This window comes from Salmo trutta, chromosome 25, assembly GCF_901001165.1.
Source record: "Salmo trutta chromosome 25, fSalTru1.1, whole genome shotgun sequence".
In the NCBI taxonomy this organism is placed as follows: domain Eukaryota; kingdom Metazoa; phylum Chordata; class Actinopteri; order Salmoniformes; family Salmonidae; genus Salmo; species Salmo trutta.
In genome coordinates this window covers 667,324-681,112 of record NC_042981.1, presented here as the reverse complement: position 1 = coordinate 681,112, position 13,789 = coordinate 667,324, and the positions used below count along the sequence as shown (strand labels likewise).

Here is a 13,789-nt window from a genome sequence, read left to right as displayed (position 1 = left end):
AGTGTGATGGAGTATCAGTGTGTTGGAGTATCAGTGTGTTGGAGTATCAGTGTGATGGAGTATCAGTGTGATGGAGTATCAGTGTATGGTGGAGTATCAGTGTATGGTGGAGTATCAGTGTGATGGAGTATCAGTGTGACGGAGTATCAGTGTGTTGGAGTATCAGTGTGTGGTGGAGTATCAGTGTGATGGAGTATCAGTGTGATGGAGTATCATTGTGATGGAGTATCAGTGTGTGGTGGAGTATCAGTGTGATGGAGTATCAGTGTATGGTGGAGTATCAGTGTGATGGAGTATCAGTGTGTTGGAGTATCAGTGTGATGGAGTATCAGTGTGATGGAGTATCAGTGTGGTGGAGTATCAGTGTGATGGAGTATCATTGTGATGGAGTGTCAGTGTGGTGGAGTATCAGTGTGATGGAGTATCATTGTGATGGAGTATCAGTGTGTGGTGTATTATCAGTGTGATGGAGTATCAGTGTGTGATGGAGTATCTGTGTGATGGAGTATCAGTGTGTGATGGAGTATCAGTGTGATGGAGTATCTGTGTGATGGAGTATCAGTGTGTGATGGAGTATCAGTGTGTGATGGAGTATCAGTGTGATGGAGTATCAGTGTGGTGGAGTATCAGTGTGGTGGAGTATCATTGTGATGGAGTATCAGTGTGTGGTGGAGTATCAGTGTGATGGAGTATCAGTGTATGGTGGAGTATCAGTGTGATGGAGTATCATTGTGATGGAGTATCAGTGTGTGATGGAGTATCAATGTGGTGGAGTATCAGTGTGATGGAGTATCAGTGTGTGATGGAGTATCAGTGTGTGATGGAGTATCAGTGTGTGATGGAGTATCAGTGTGATGGGGTATCAGTGTGTTGGAGTATCAGTGTGGTTGAGTATCAGTGTAACGGAGTATCAGTGTGTTGGAGTATCAATGTGGTGGAGTATCAGTGTGATGGAGTATCAGTGTGATGGAGTATCAGTGTGATGGGGTATCAGTGTGATGGAGTATCAGTGTGATGGAGTATCAGTGTGTTGGAGTATCAGTGTGTGGTGGAGTATCAGAGTGATGGAGTATCAGTGTGATGGAGTATCAGTGTGATGGAGTATCATTGTGATGGAGTATCAGTGTGTGGTGGAGTATCAGTGTGATGGAGTATCAGTGTATGGTGGAGTATCAGTGTGATGGAGTATCAGTGTGTTGGAGTATCAGTGTGATGGAGTATCAGTGTGATGGAGTATCAGTGTGATGGAGTATCAGTGTATGGTGGAGTATCAGTGTGTGATGGAGTATCAGTGTGATGGAGTATCAGTGTGATGGAGTATCAGTGTGGTGGAGTATCAGTGTGATGGAGTATCATTGTGATGGAGTATCAGTGTGGTGGAGTATCAGTGTGATGGAGTATCATTGTGATGGAGTATCAGTGTGTGGTGGAGTATCAGTGTGATGGAGTATCAGTGTGTGATGGAGTATCTGTGTGATGGAGTATCAGTGTGTGATGGAGTATCAGTGTGATGGTGTATCAGTGTGGTGGAGTATCATTGTGATGGAGTATCAGTGTGATGGAGTATCATTGTGATGGAGTATCAGTGTGTGGTGGAGTATCAGTGTGATGGAGTATCAGTGTATGGTGGAGTATCAGTGTGATGGAGTATCATTGTGATGGAGTATCAGTGTGATGGAGTATCAGTGTGATGGAGTATCAGTGTGTTGGAGTATCAGTGTGATGGAGTATCAGTGTGGTGGAGTATCAGTGTGATGGAGTATCAGTGTGTGATGGAGTATCAGTGTGATGGAGTATCAGTGTGATGGAGTATCAGTGTGTTGGAGTATCAGTGTGGTGGAGTATCAGTGTGATGGAGTATCAGTGTGGTGGAGTATCAGTGTGATGGAGTATCAGTGTGTGATGGAGTATCAGTGTGATGGAGTATCAGTGTGATGGAGTATCAGTGTGGTGGAGTATCAGTGTGATGGAGTATCAGTGTGTTGGAGTATCAGTGTGGTGGAGTATCAGTGTGGTTGAGTATCAGTGTAATGGAGTATCAGTGTGTTGGAGTATCAATGTGGTGGAGTATCAGTGTGGTTGAGTATCAGTGTGTGATGGAGTATCAGTGTGATGGGGTATCAGTGTGATGGAGTATCAGTGTGTTGGAGTATCAGTGTGGTGGAGTATCAGTGTGATGGAGTATCAGTGTGATGGAGTATCAGTGTGATGGAGTATCAGTGTGTATAGAGACAGTGTGTAGACTGTAGGGCCCCATCGGTGTGTATAGAGACAGTGCAAAAATAATATTAAAATACAAATGTCAACTCAGATAGTACGTTTAGCCATTTTGTTAGCTATTTAGTTAACTATTTATCCTGAACAAAAATATAAACGCAACAATTTCAATGATTCGACATCCTCCCCACTTCCTGCTTGAAACACGTTGGTATTACAGACTCAATCAGGGAGAGGTTGAACATGTCAGTGAAGACACTGCCATATCCGACGAGAGTCAGAGCTGGGTGAAGTACGATTCAATCTCAGTCCTGTATTGACGCTTTGCCTTTTTGACGGTTCATCTGATGGCGTAGCAGATTATCTTATAAGCGTCTGGATTCGTTTCCTGCTCCTTGACGTCAACAGTTCCAGCCTTTAAATCCATGGCTTCTGATTGGGAAATGTACAGTATACTATTCTATCCTACGTATTCTACAAATATACTATATATTCTATTCACATACTGTCCGTTATAGTCTATACATCCCATCACATATATACATTCATATTTATACTCTGGACTCTGACATTGCTCGTCCTAATATGTATATATACTGCTCAAAAAAATAAAGGGAACACTTAAACAACACAATGTAACTCCAAGTCAATCACACTTCTGTGAAATCAAACTGTCCACTTAGGAAGCAACACTGAATGACAATACATTTCACATGCTGTTGTGCAGCCTTCGCTGTGGCTCTGTTGGTAGGGCATGGTGTGTGCAACACCAGGGTTGTGGGTTCGATTCCCACGGGGGGCCATTACAAAAAAAAAAAAAAAAATCCCTAAAATGTATGTATTCACTACTGTAAGTCGCTCTGGATAAGAGCGTCTGCTAAATGACTTAAATGTAAAATGTAAATGTGCAAATGGAATAGACAAGAGGTGGAAATTATAGGCAATTAGCAAGACACCCCCAATAAAGGAGTGGTGGTGACCACAGACCACTTCTCAGTTCCTATGCTTCCTGGCTGATGTTTTGGTCACCTTTGAATGCTGGCGGTGCTTTCACTCTAGTGGTAGCATGAGATGGAGCCTACAACCCACACAAGTGGCTCAGGTAGTGCAGCTCATCCAGGATGGCACATCAATGCGAGCTGGGGCAAGAAGGTTTGCTGTGTCTGTCAGCGTAGTGTCCAGAGCATGGAGGCGCTACCAGGAGACAGGCCAGTACATCAGGAGATGTGGAGGAGGCCGTAGGAGGGCAACAACCCAGCAGCAGCACCGCTACCTCCGCCTTTGTGCAAGGAGGAGCAGGAGGAGCACTGCCAGAGCCCAGCAAAATGACCTCCAGCAGGCCACAAATGTGCATGTGTCTGCTCAAACGGTCAGAAACAGACTCCATGAGGGTGGTATGAGGGCCCGACGTCCACAGGTGGGGGTTGTGCTTACAGCCCAACACCGTGCAGGACGTTTGGCATTTCCCAGAGAACACCAAGATTGGCAAATTCGCCACTGGCACCCTGTGCTCTTCACAGATGAAAGCAGGTTCACACTGAGCACATGTGACAGACGTGACAGAGTCTGGAGACGCCGTGGAGAACGTTCTGCTGCCTGCAACATCCTCCAGCATGACCGGTTTGGCGGTGGGTCAGTCATGGTGTGGGGTGGCATTTCTTTGGGGGGCCGCACAGCCCTCCATGTGCTCGCCAGAGGTAGCCTGACTGCCATTAGGTACCGAGATGAGATCTTCAGACCCCTTGTGAGACCATATGCTGGTGCGGTTGGCCCTGGGTTCCTCCTAATGCATAACAATGCTAGACCTCATGTGGCCGGAGTGTGTCAGCAGTTCCTGCAAGAGGAAGGCATTGATGCTATGGACCGTTCCCCAGACCTGAATCCAATTGAGCACATCTGGGACATCATGTCTCGCTCCATCCACCAACGCCACGTTGCACCACAGACTGTCCAGGAGTTGGCGGATGCATTAGTCCAGGTCTGGGAGGAGATCCCTCAGGAGACCATCTGCCACCTCATCAGGAGCATGCCCAGGCGTTGTAGGGAGGCACGTGGAGGCCACACACACTACTGAGCCTCATTTTGACTTGTTTTAAGGACATTACATCAAAGTTGGATCAGCCTGTAGTGTGGTTTTCCACTTTAATTTTGAGTGTGACTCCAAATCCAGACCTCCATGGCTTGATAAATTGGATTTCCATTGATTATTTTTGTGTGATTTTGTTGTCAGCACATTCAACAATGTAAAGAAAAAAGTATTTAATAAGATTGTTTCATCCATTCAGATCTAGGATGTGTTATTTTAGTGTTCCCTTTATTTTTTTGAGCAGTGTATTTCTTACTTCCATTTTTGTACTTTTAGATTTTGTGTGTATTGTTGTGAATTGTTAGATACTATTGCACTGTTGGAGCTAGAAACACAAGCATTTTCGCTTGCACCCACAATAACATCTTCTAAACACGTGTGTAAGTGACCAATAAAATAAAATGTTAATTTTATTTGATCCTGTCTATATAATAGTTCATTTCAGTGGTTCAACCAGAGGCAGCTGGATCGCTGAAGAACAGTTGACATGTTATGTGTGTTGTAATAACGTATTGGTAACAATTTGGCAATTGTGTTTGTACAGCGGTTCGTAAAGCTCCCTCAGAGTCTCTGTCCTGTGAAGGCCATCCTTACGAACTGGACCTGTCTCACCATCTGATTGGCTGAGCCCATCTGGACCAGTGGTAACCCTTGCTACATTCTACATTACTATACATTCTACATTACTATACATTCTACATTACTATACATTCTACATTCCACGTTATACTGTACACATTATACCTTATATGATATACGTTTACAGGTTATACATTATACGCTGTATGTTATACACTACATTCATCACAAAACCAAATGATATTGCCAAATACTTTAATTATTTTGTTCATTGGCAAGATAAGAAAACTTAGGGATGAAATGCCAGCAACAAACGCCGACACTACACATCCAAGTATATCTGACCAAATCATGAAAGACAAACATTGTAATTTTGAAATCCGTAAAGTGAGTGTGGAAGAGGTGAACAAATTATTGTTATCTATCAACAATGACAAGCCACCGGGGTCTGACAACTTGGATGGAAACTTACTGAGGATAATAGCAGACGATATTGCCACTCCTATTGGCCACATCTTCAATCTAAGCCTACTAGAAAGTGTGTTGCCCTCATGCCTGGAGGGAAGCTGAAGTCATTCCTCTACCTGAGAATAGTAACCCCCCTTTACTGGCTCAAATAGCCCACCAATCAGCCTGTTACCAACCCTTAGTAAACTTCTGGAAAGAATTGTGTTTGACCAGATACAATGCTGTTTTACAGCAAACAAATTGACAACAGACTTTCAGCACGCTTATAGGAAAGGACATTCAACAAACACAGCAGTTACACAAATGACTGGTGATTGGCTGAGGAGAGAAATGTATGATACAAATATTATGGGGGCTGTTTTGTTAGACTTCAGTGCGACTTTTGACATTATTGATCATAGTCTGCTGCTGGCAAAACATATGTGTTATGGCTTTACACCCCCTGCTATAATGGCTTTACACCCCCTGCTATAATGTGGATAAAGAGTTACCTGTCTAACAGAACACAGAGGGTGTTCTTTAATGGAAGCCTCTCCAACATAATCCAGGTCATCAGGAATTCCCCAGGGCAGCTGTCTAGGCCCCTTACTTTTTTTCAATCTTTACTAACGACATGCCACTGGCTTTGAGTAAAGCCAGTGTCTATCTATACACATCAGCTACTACAGCGACTGAAATGACTGCAACACTTAACAAAGAGCTGCAGATTATTTCAGAATGGATGGCAAGGAATATAAATATTTCTAAAACTAAAGCATTGTATTTGGGACAAATCTTTCACTAAACCCTAAACCTCAACTAAGTCTTGTAATGAATAGCATGGAAATTGAGCAAGTTGAGCTGACTAAACTAACCCTGGATTGTAAACTGTCCTGGTCAAAATATATTGATACAACAGCAGCTAAGATTGGGAGAAGTCTGTCCATGATAAAGCACTGCTCTGCCATCTTAACAGCACTATCAACAAGGCAGGTCCTACAGGCCCTAGTTTTGTCGCACCTGGACTACTGTTCAGTCGTGTGGTCAGGTGCCCCAAAAAAGGACTTAGTAAAATTGCAATTGGCTCAGAACAGGGCAGCACGGCTGGCCCTTGGATGTACACAGAGAGCTAATATTAATAATATGCATGTCAATCTCTCCTGGCTGAAAGTGGAGGAGAGATTGACTTCATCATTACTTGTATTTAAGAGAGGTTGACATGTTGAATGCACCGAGCTGTCTGTCTAAACTACTGGCACACAGCTCAGACACCCATGACTACCCCACAAGACATGCCACCAGAGGTCTCTTCACAGTCCCCAAGTCCAGAACAGACTATGGGAGGAGCACAGTACTACATAGAGCTATGACTACATGGAACTCTATTCCACATCAAATAACTGATGCAAGCAGTAAAATGTTGATTTAAAAAACAGATTAAAAAAACACCTTATAGAACAGCAGGGACAGTGAAGCAACTCAATCATAGGCACAGACACATGCATACACACACACACATGATAACATATGCACTATACACACACGTACACATGGATTTAGTACTGTTGATAATGTGGTAGTGGTGGAGTAGGGGCCTGAGGGAACACAGTGTATTGTAGATATGTGGTAGTAGAGTAGGGATCTGAGGGAACACAGTGTATTGTAGATATGTGGTAGTAGAGTAGGGATCTGAGGGAACACAGTGTATTGTAGATATGTGGTAGTAGAGTAGGGGCCTGAGGGAACACAGTGTGTTGTAGATATGTGGTAGTAGAGTAGGGATCTGAGGGAACACAGTGTATTGTAGATATGTGGTAGTAGAGTAGGGGCCTGAGGGACCACAGTGTGATGTGAAAACTGTGAATGTATTGCAATGTTTTAAAAAAATGATAAACTGCCTTTATTTTGCTGGACCCCAGTAAGAGTTGCTGCTGCCTTGGCAGGAACTAATGGTTATCCGTAATAAATACGAATACAAATACACATTATACATTATACGCTACACGTCCGTGCCCTCTCTGGGGTAAATTAGACCGTTGACGCTGAAGCTGTTGTAGAAGTGGCTGTTGAACTGTCCTTCCTGTCCCCCTCCGCTAAAGGTGTTGCAGTACAGTCCTCTGTTAAAGGGAGACAGGTTGTCTGCTGGGTGACCGTGGCCCCCGAGGCCTGAATCTGAGACCCCCTGGCAGTGACTGTCCTGGTCCAGGGCCTGCGTCGGGGTGCGGGTGGTGTGGTTGTGGTATGGGCTGCTATGGAGGGCTGTAATGTTCCTATTGGTCAGCTCGTTGACCAACCCCAGAGAGCCAGTCTGTCTGCTGGGGGGACCAGAGGCACCTAGGGGCCCGGAGCCCAAGGACCCAGAGCCCAGTCCAGCCATACTGCTGGAGGGACCAGAGGAGAGAGGAATGGAGGCCCCTAGGGGCCCGGAGCCCAGCTCAGCCATACTGCTGAAGAAGTTATTAAAACACGGAGCACCAGACGCCAGGCCCGGGGGGGAGGAGCTCTTATGACCCTCACTGACCACCTCCATGTCTGGGGAGGCGGGGCCGAGGAGCTGGGGGCTGTCCATGGTCTTGATGGGCGAGGCGGTTTGGCCGTCCTCTGTCTTGGTGCCGTTAGTGGAGTCGGAGCGACGCTTCCTCTTCCTCCTGAAGTTCCCATTGTCAAACATTTTTTCACAGTTAGGATCCAACGTCCAGTAGTTTCCTTTACCTGGAACATGAAAAAATATACGTTTTATTTTTCACATCAGTATTATGTACATATAATATAATTTACAGTATATTTATTTCAATATAATTTACAGTATATTTATTTTCAATATAATTTACAGTATATTTATTTTCACATCAGTATTATGTACATATAATATAATGTACAGCATATTTATTTTCAATATAATTTACAGTATATTTATTTTCAATATAATTTACAGTATATTTATTTTCACATCAGTATTATGTACATGTAATATAATTTACAGTATATTCCTTTTCACATCAGTATTATGTACATATATAATTTACAGTATATTCATTTTCACATCAGTATTATGTACATATACTATAATTTACAGTATATTTATATTTCACATCAGTATTATGTACATATAATATAATTTACAGTATATTTATTTTCACATCGGTATTATGTACATATAATATAATTTACAGTATATTTATTTTCACATCAGTATTATGTACATATATTATAATTTACAGTATATTTATTTCAATATAATTTACAGTTATTTATTTTCAATATAATTTACAGTATATTTATTTTCACATCAGTATTATGTACATATAATATAATGTACAGCATATTTATTTTCAATATAATTTACAGTATATTTATTTTCAATATAATTTACAGTATATTTATTTTCACATCAGTATTATGTACATGTAATATAATTTACAGTATATTCATTTTCACATCAGTATTATGTACATATACTATAATTTACAGTATATTTATATTTCACATCAGTATTATGTACATATAATATAATTTACAGTATATTTATTTTCACATCGGTATTATGTACATATAATATAATTTACAGTATATTTATTTTCACATCAGTATTATGTACATATAATATAATTTACAGTATATTTATTTTCACATCAGTATTATGTACATATAATATAATTTACAGTATATTTATTTTCACATCAGTATTATGTACATATAATATAATTTACAGTATATTTATTTTCACATCAGTGTTATGTATATATAATATAATTTACAGTATATTTAGTCTATACAGGGCATCCGGAAAGTATTCAGAACCCTTCCTTTTGTCCACATTTTGTTACGTTACAGTCTTATTCTAAAATGTATTAAATATTTATTTTTATTTTACCTTTTATTTAACTAGGCAAGTCAGTTAAGAACAAATTCTTATTTACAATGACGGCCTACCCCGGCCAAACCCGGACGACGCTGGGACAATTGTGTGCCGCCCTATGGGACTCCCAATCACGGCCGGATGTGATACAGCCTGGATTCGAACCAGGGACTGTAGTGACGCAGTGCCTTAGACCTCTGTGCCACTTGGGAACCCAAAAAATAAATCCTCATCAATCTACACACAATACCCCATAATGACAAAGCGAAAACAGGTTTTTACACATTTTTGCAAATGTATTAATTATAAAAAACAGAAATTCCTTATCTGCATAAGTATTCAGACCCTTTGCTGTGAGACTCTAAATTGAGCTCAAGTGCTTCCTGTTTCCATTGATCATCCTTGAGATGTTTCTACAACTTGATTGGAGTCCACCTGTGGTAAATTCAATTAATTGGACATGATTTGGGAAGGCACGCACCTGTCTAATTAAGGTCCCACAGGTGACAGTGCATGTCAGAGCAAAAACCAAGATATGAGGTTGAAGAAATGGTCCGTAGAACTCCAAGACAGGATTGTGTCGAGGCACAGATCTGGGGAAAGGTACCAAAAAATGGTTGCAGCATTGGAGGTCCCCAAGAACACAGTGGCCTCCATCATTCTTAAATGGAAGAAGTTTGGAACCACCAAGACTCTTCCTAGAGCTGGTCGCCGGCCAAACTGAGCAATCAGGGGAGAAGGGCCTTGGTCAGGGAGGTGACCAAGAACCCAATGGTCACTATGACAGAGCTCTAGAGTTCCTCTGTGAAGATGGGAGAACCTTCCAAAAGGACAACCATCTCGGCAGCACTCCACCAATCAGGCCTTTATGGTAGAGTGGCCAGACGGAAGCCACTCCTCAGTACATGACAGCCTGCTTAGAGTTTGCCAAAAGGCCCCTAAAGACTCTCAGACCATTAAAAAACAAGATTCTCTGGTCTGATGAAACCTAGATTGAACTCTTTTTCAGCAGCAGGGACTGGGTGACTAGTCAGGATCGAGAGAAAGATGAACAGAGCAAAGTACAGAGAGGTCCAACCTGACAGAGCTTGAGAGGATCTTCAGAGAAGAATGGGAGAAACTCCACAAATACAGGTGTACCAAGCTTGTAGTGTCATACCCGAGAAGACTCGAGGCTGTAATCGCTGCCAAATATGTTTCAACAAAGTACTGAGTAAAGGGTCTGAATACTTATGTAAATGTGATATCTCTGTTGTTTTATTTTTTTTATATATTTCCTAACATTTCTGAAAACCTATTTTTCCTTTGTCATTATTATGGGGTATTGTGTGTAGATTGATGATGGAAAAAAAACAATTGAATCCATTTTAGAAAACAAAATGTGGAAAAGGTCAAAGGGGTCTGAATACTTTCTGAATGCGATGAAGAACCGATGAAGAACCGCAGAGTGACATGCTCATCTTAAACTTGAGAATACTGCTGCTGAGCCAAACAATATTACAGATAAAAAGAAATGAGGACTTGTGTAAAGTCTATAGGTTGTGTTGGAATAAAACACTGATGAGCCTCTCCTTCCTTTATATGGAATGTACACATTCACACAAAGGGGGGATTCCTCGCTTTCAACTGAAATGTGTCTTCTCCATTTAACCCAACCCTTCTGAATCAGAGAGGTGCAGAGGGGGCTGCCTGAATCAACATCTACAGCGCCCAGGGAAGAACGACAGATTTTTACCTTGTCAGCTCGGGGATTCGATCCAGCAACCTTTCAGTTACTAAGCCCAACACTCTAACCACTAGGCTACCTGCTGGTTACTAGTCCAATACTCTAACCACTAGGCTACCTGCTGGTTACTAGTCCAACGCTCTAACCACTAGGCTACCTGCCCACAATGTAATGTATTATTATGGTGCACATTATCACCTAATACTCTGGCTTTTGATTTGGAAAGATGCACTGATGAGGAAGCCAAAATGTCTTGGTAGCTATTAATTTTAGTGAGTGTGACAAGGGTTGGTGAGGATAGTGTCATTCTCCCGGAATCTGTGTTTTCTGCTCTGCGCGCTCCAGAGTTATCAAACCTTTTATCTATAACCTGCCATGGTAGGAAAATCAATGTCCACTCAGTATGCGTGTGAAACCTCTAATAACAAGCTAAACTATTATGGTTTAATCCCTAAAGTTTCCTATTTCTAACAAACTGTTGAGACGAACCTATAGAATAATATACAGTGCCTTCAGAAAGTATTTACACCCCTTGACTTTTCCCACATTATGTTGTGTTACAAAAGTGGAATTAAAATGGATTAAATTGTCTTTTTTTTTGTCAACGATCTACACAAAATACTCTGTAATGTCACAGTAGGAAGAAAAATTCTAACATTTGAAGAAAAAAAACCCCACAAACATATCTTGATTAGATAAGTATTCAATCCCCTGAGTCAACAGACGTTGGAATCACCTTTGGCAGCGATTACATCTACCAATAGTGGCCCTTCTCTGTGAGCCATTGGAAAACCTCCCTGGTCTTTGTGGTTGAATCTGTGTTTGAAATTCCCTGCTGGACTGAGGGACCTTACAGATAATTGTATGTGTGGGGTACAGAGATGAGGTAGTCATTCAGGAAATCATGTTAAACACTATTATTTCAAACAGAGTCCATGCAACTTATTATGAGACTTGTTGAGAACATTTTTACTCGTGAACTTATTTAGGCTCGCTGTAACAAAGGAGTTGAATACTTATTGACTCAAGATATTTCAGCTTTTAATTTTTTATTAATTTCATTAATTCCACTTTGATATTATAGCGTATTGTGTGTCGGCCAGTGACACAATATCTCAATTTAATCCATTTTAAATTAGGGCTGTAACACAACAACATTTTGAACAACATTTGGAAAAAGTCAAAGGGGTGTGAATACTTTGTGAAGGCTCTAAATATTATAATCTATATAGGCCACATAGCTCTGCTTCCCATGATAGAGCAGAAGGCCATTCATGTATTATATTAGACTCTTCACATTACATTTACATTTTAGTAGACACTCTTATCCAGAGCGACTTACAGTAGTGAATGCATACATTTCATACATTTGTTTTTGTTTTTTTCTGTGCTGGCCCCAGTGGGAATCGAACCCACAACCCTGGCGTTGCAAACACCATGCTCTACCAACTGAGCTACAGGGAAGGAATCCTCAATCTATGGAATATCATATAATATCAGTCATTGTCCTGTTAATAAGACTTTATATATTTGATATTTACAAAATATGCCACTATAATACGCATTCTAGCCTTCAACATTGAGGGAACAATTTCAAAGTAGAAAATGAACAATTACCAGGCTATAGGATAAGCCTTTATTTCATCCGACTGATTTTAACAGACATGATAACCTGCAACCGGCCTACATCGCGTTGTTCAATCGGTCGTAGGACTACGCTTTTACACGCGTTCGTATAGGATTTCTAACGAACAGCTGAACATCACATAGCCTACCTGAGTCATTAACTTAATATCTACAAAAATGGGGCTAGAACATTTATAGGTTACAAATAGATGTTACAATAATATAATAGAACAATAATACCTGGGTCATCTTCGTCGCGGGGAACCTTTTTAAAACAGTCGTTAAGTGACAGATTATGTCGGATAGAGTTCTGCCACCCCACCTTGCTCTTCTTGTAGAACGGGAAGTTATCAGCGATGTACCGGTAGATCTGACTCAGGGTCAACTTCTTCTCATGCACGTTCTGGATCGCCATGGCGATGAGCGCCGAGTAAGAGTATGGAGGACGGACCAGTTTTAACAACTCCTCCTGACTGGCGATGGACAGCCAACCCAGGTCCGGACCCCCGAACCCGGGAGAGTTGGTGAGGAACTGCCGCTGTGTCCCGTAGGAAGGCGGCATGAAGGATGCGGAGTTGACAGCGGGCCTGTTCAGCCAAAGGTACGGGTTGGGGGAGGATGTGTAATCTCCGAAGCCGTATCCAGACGGCCTCTGTGCGCCCTGGAAGGTCTGCTGGTGATGATACATGCTTAAATTGTCGCAGTAGACTGCCATCTCCGGCGGCTCCGGCGGCCTCTGGGTGCCCTTGGGCTGGGGGTGGAGAGAGCTGGCGGCTGGAGACGAGGTGTGATGGACTGAAGGGTCGATGGAGTTCATGCTCCACGCGGGAGGACAACCCCAAGACGCTACAGTAACGGGTTAGAACGGGTTAGAACGGATGAACAAGCAACAGCAGCAACAAGTACCAGAATTGTACAACTTCAGAGCGACAGTTTCTCATTCAGACAGATCCTCTGTAGAAGCCAACAGACACCCCCTAACTGGCTGGGGGTGTGGTCATGGAACCTGAACCGACATGCAGAGGTGAGAAAGACAAGAACTCAGAGACGGTTTCCTTAAAATATAATACCCATTGAAAAATAGGACTTGAAAATGATTCAAATCAGCATCAGTAGAATAGGTCTAATATATAAAATACTTCCGATTATTTTATCCAAAAGGCCTTATCCTAAATGCTAAAAATGTTCTCATTGTTGTTATAATTAGAAGGCTACTATTATTATATGTAACAGTATAGCTTCCGTCCCT

General features: G+C 41.8%; 1 protein-coding gene across 1 annotated transcript; it reads right to left on the bottom strand.

Annotated features, from left to right (window-relative positions):
- Positions 1 to 7,124: 7,124 nt before the first annotated feature.
- Positions 7,125 to 13,467, bottom strand: foxi2 (forkhead box I2). The gene is made up of 3 exons (XM_029714173.1): positions 12,781 to 13,467; positions 7,760 to 8,041; positions 7,125 to 7,663 (listed from the first exon to the last, which is right to left on the bottom strand). The coding sequence occupies exons 1-3, from the start codon at positions 13,355 to 13,357 to the stop codon at positions 7,329 to 7,331; spliced, it is 1,194 nt and encodes a 397-aa protein (XP_029570033.1). The 5' UTR covers positions 13,358 to 13,467; the 3' UTR covers positions 7,125 to 7,328.
- Between the last annotated feature and the right edge of the window lie 322 nt (positions 13,468 to 13,789).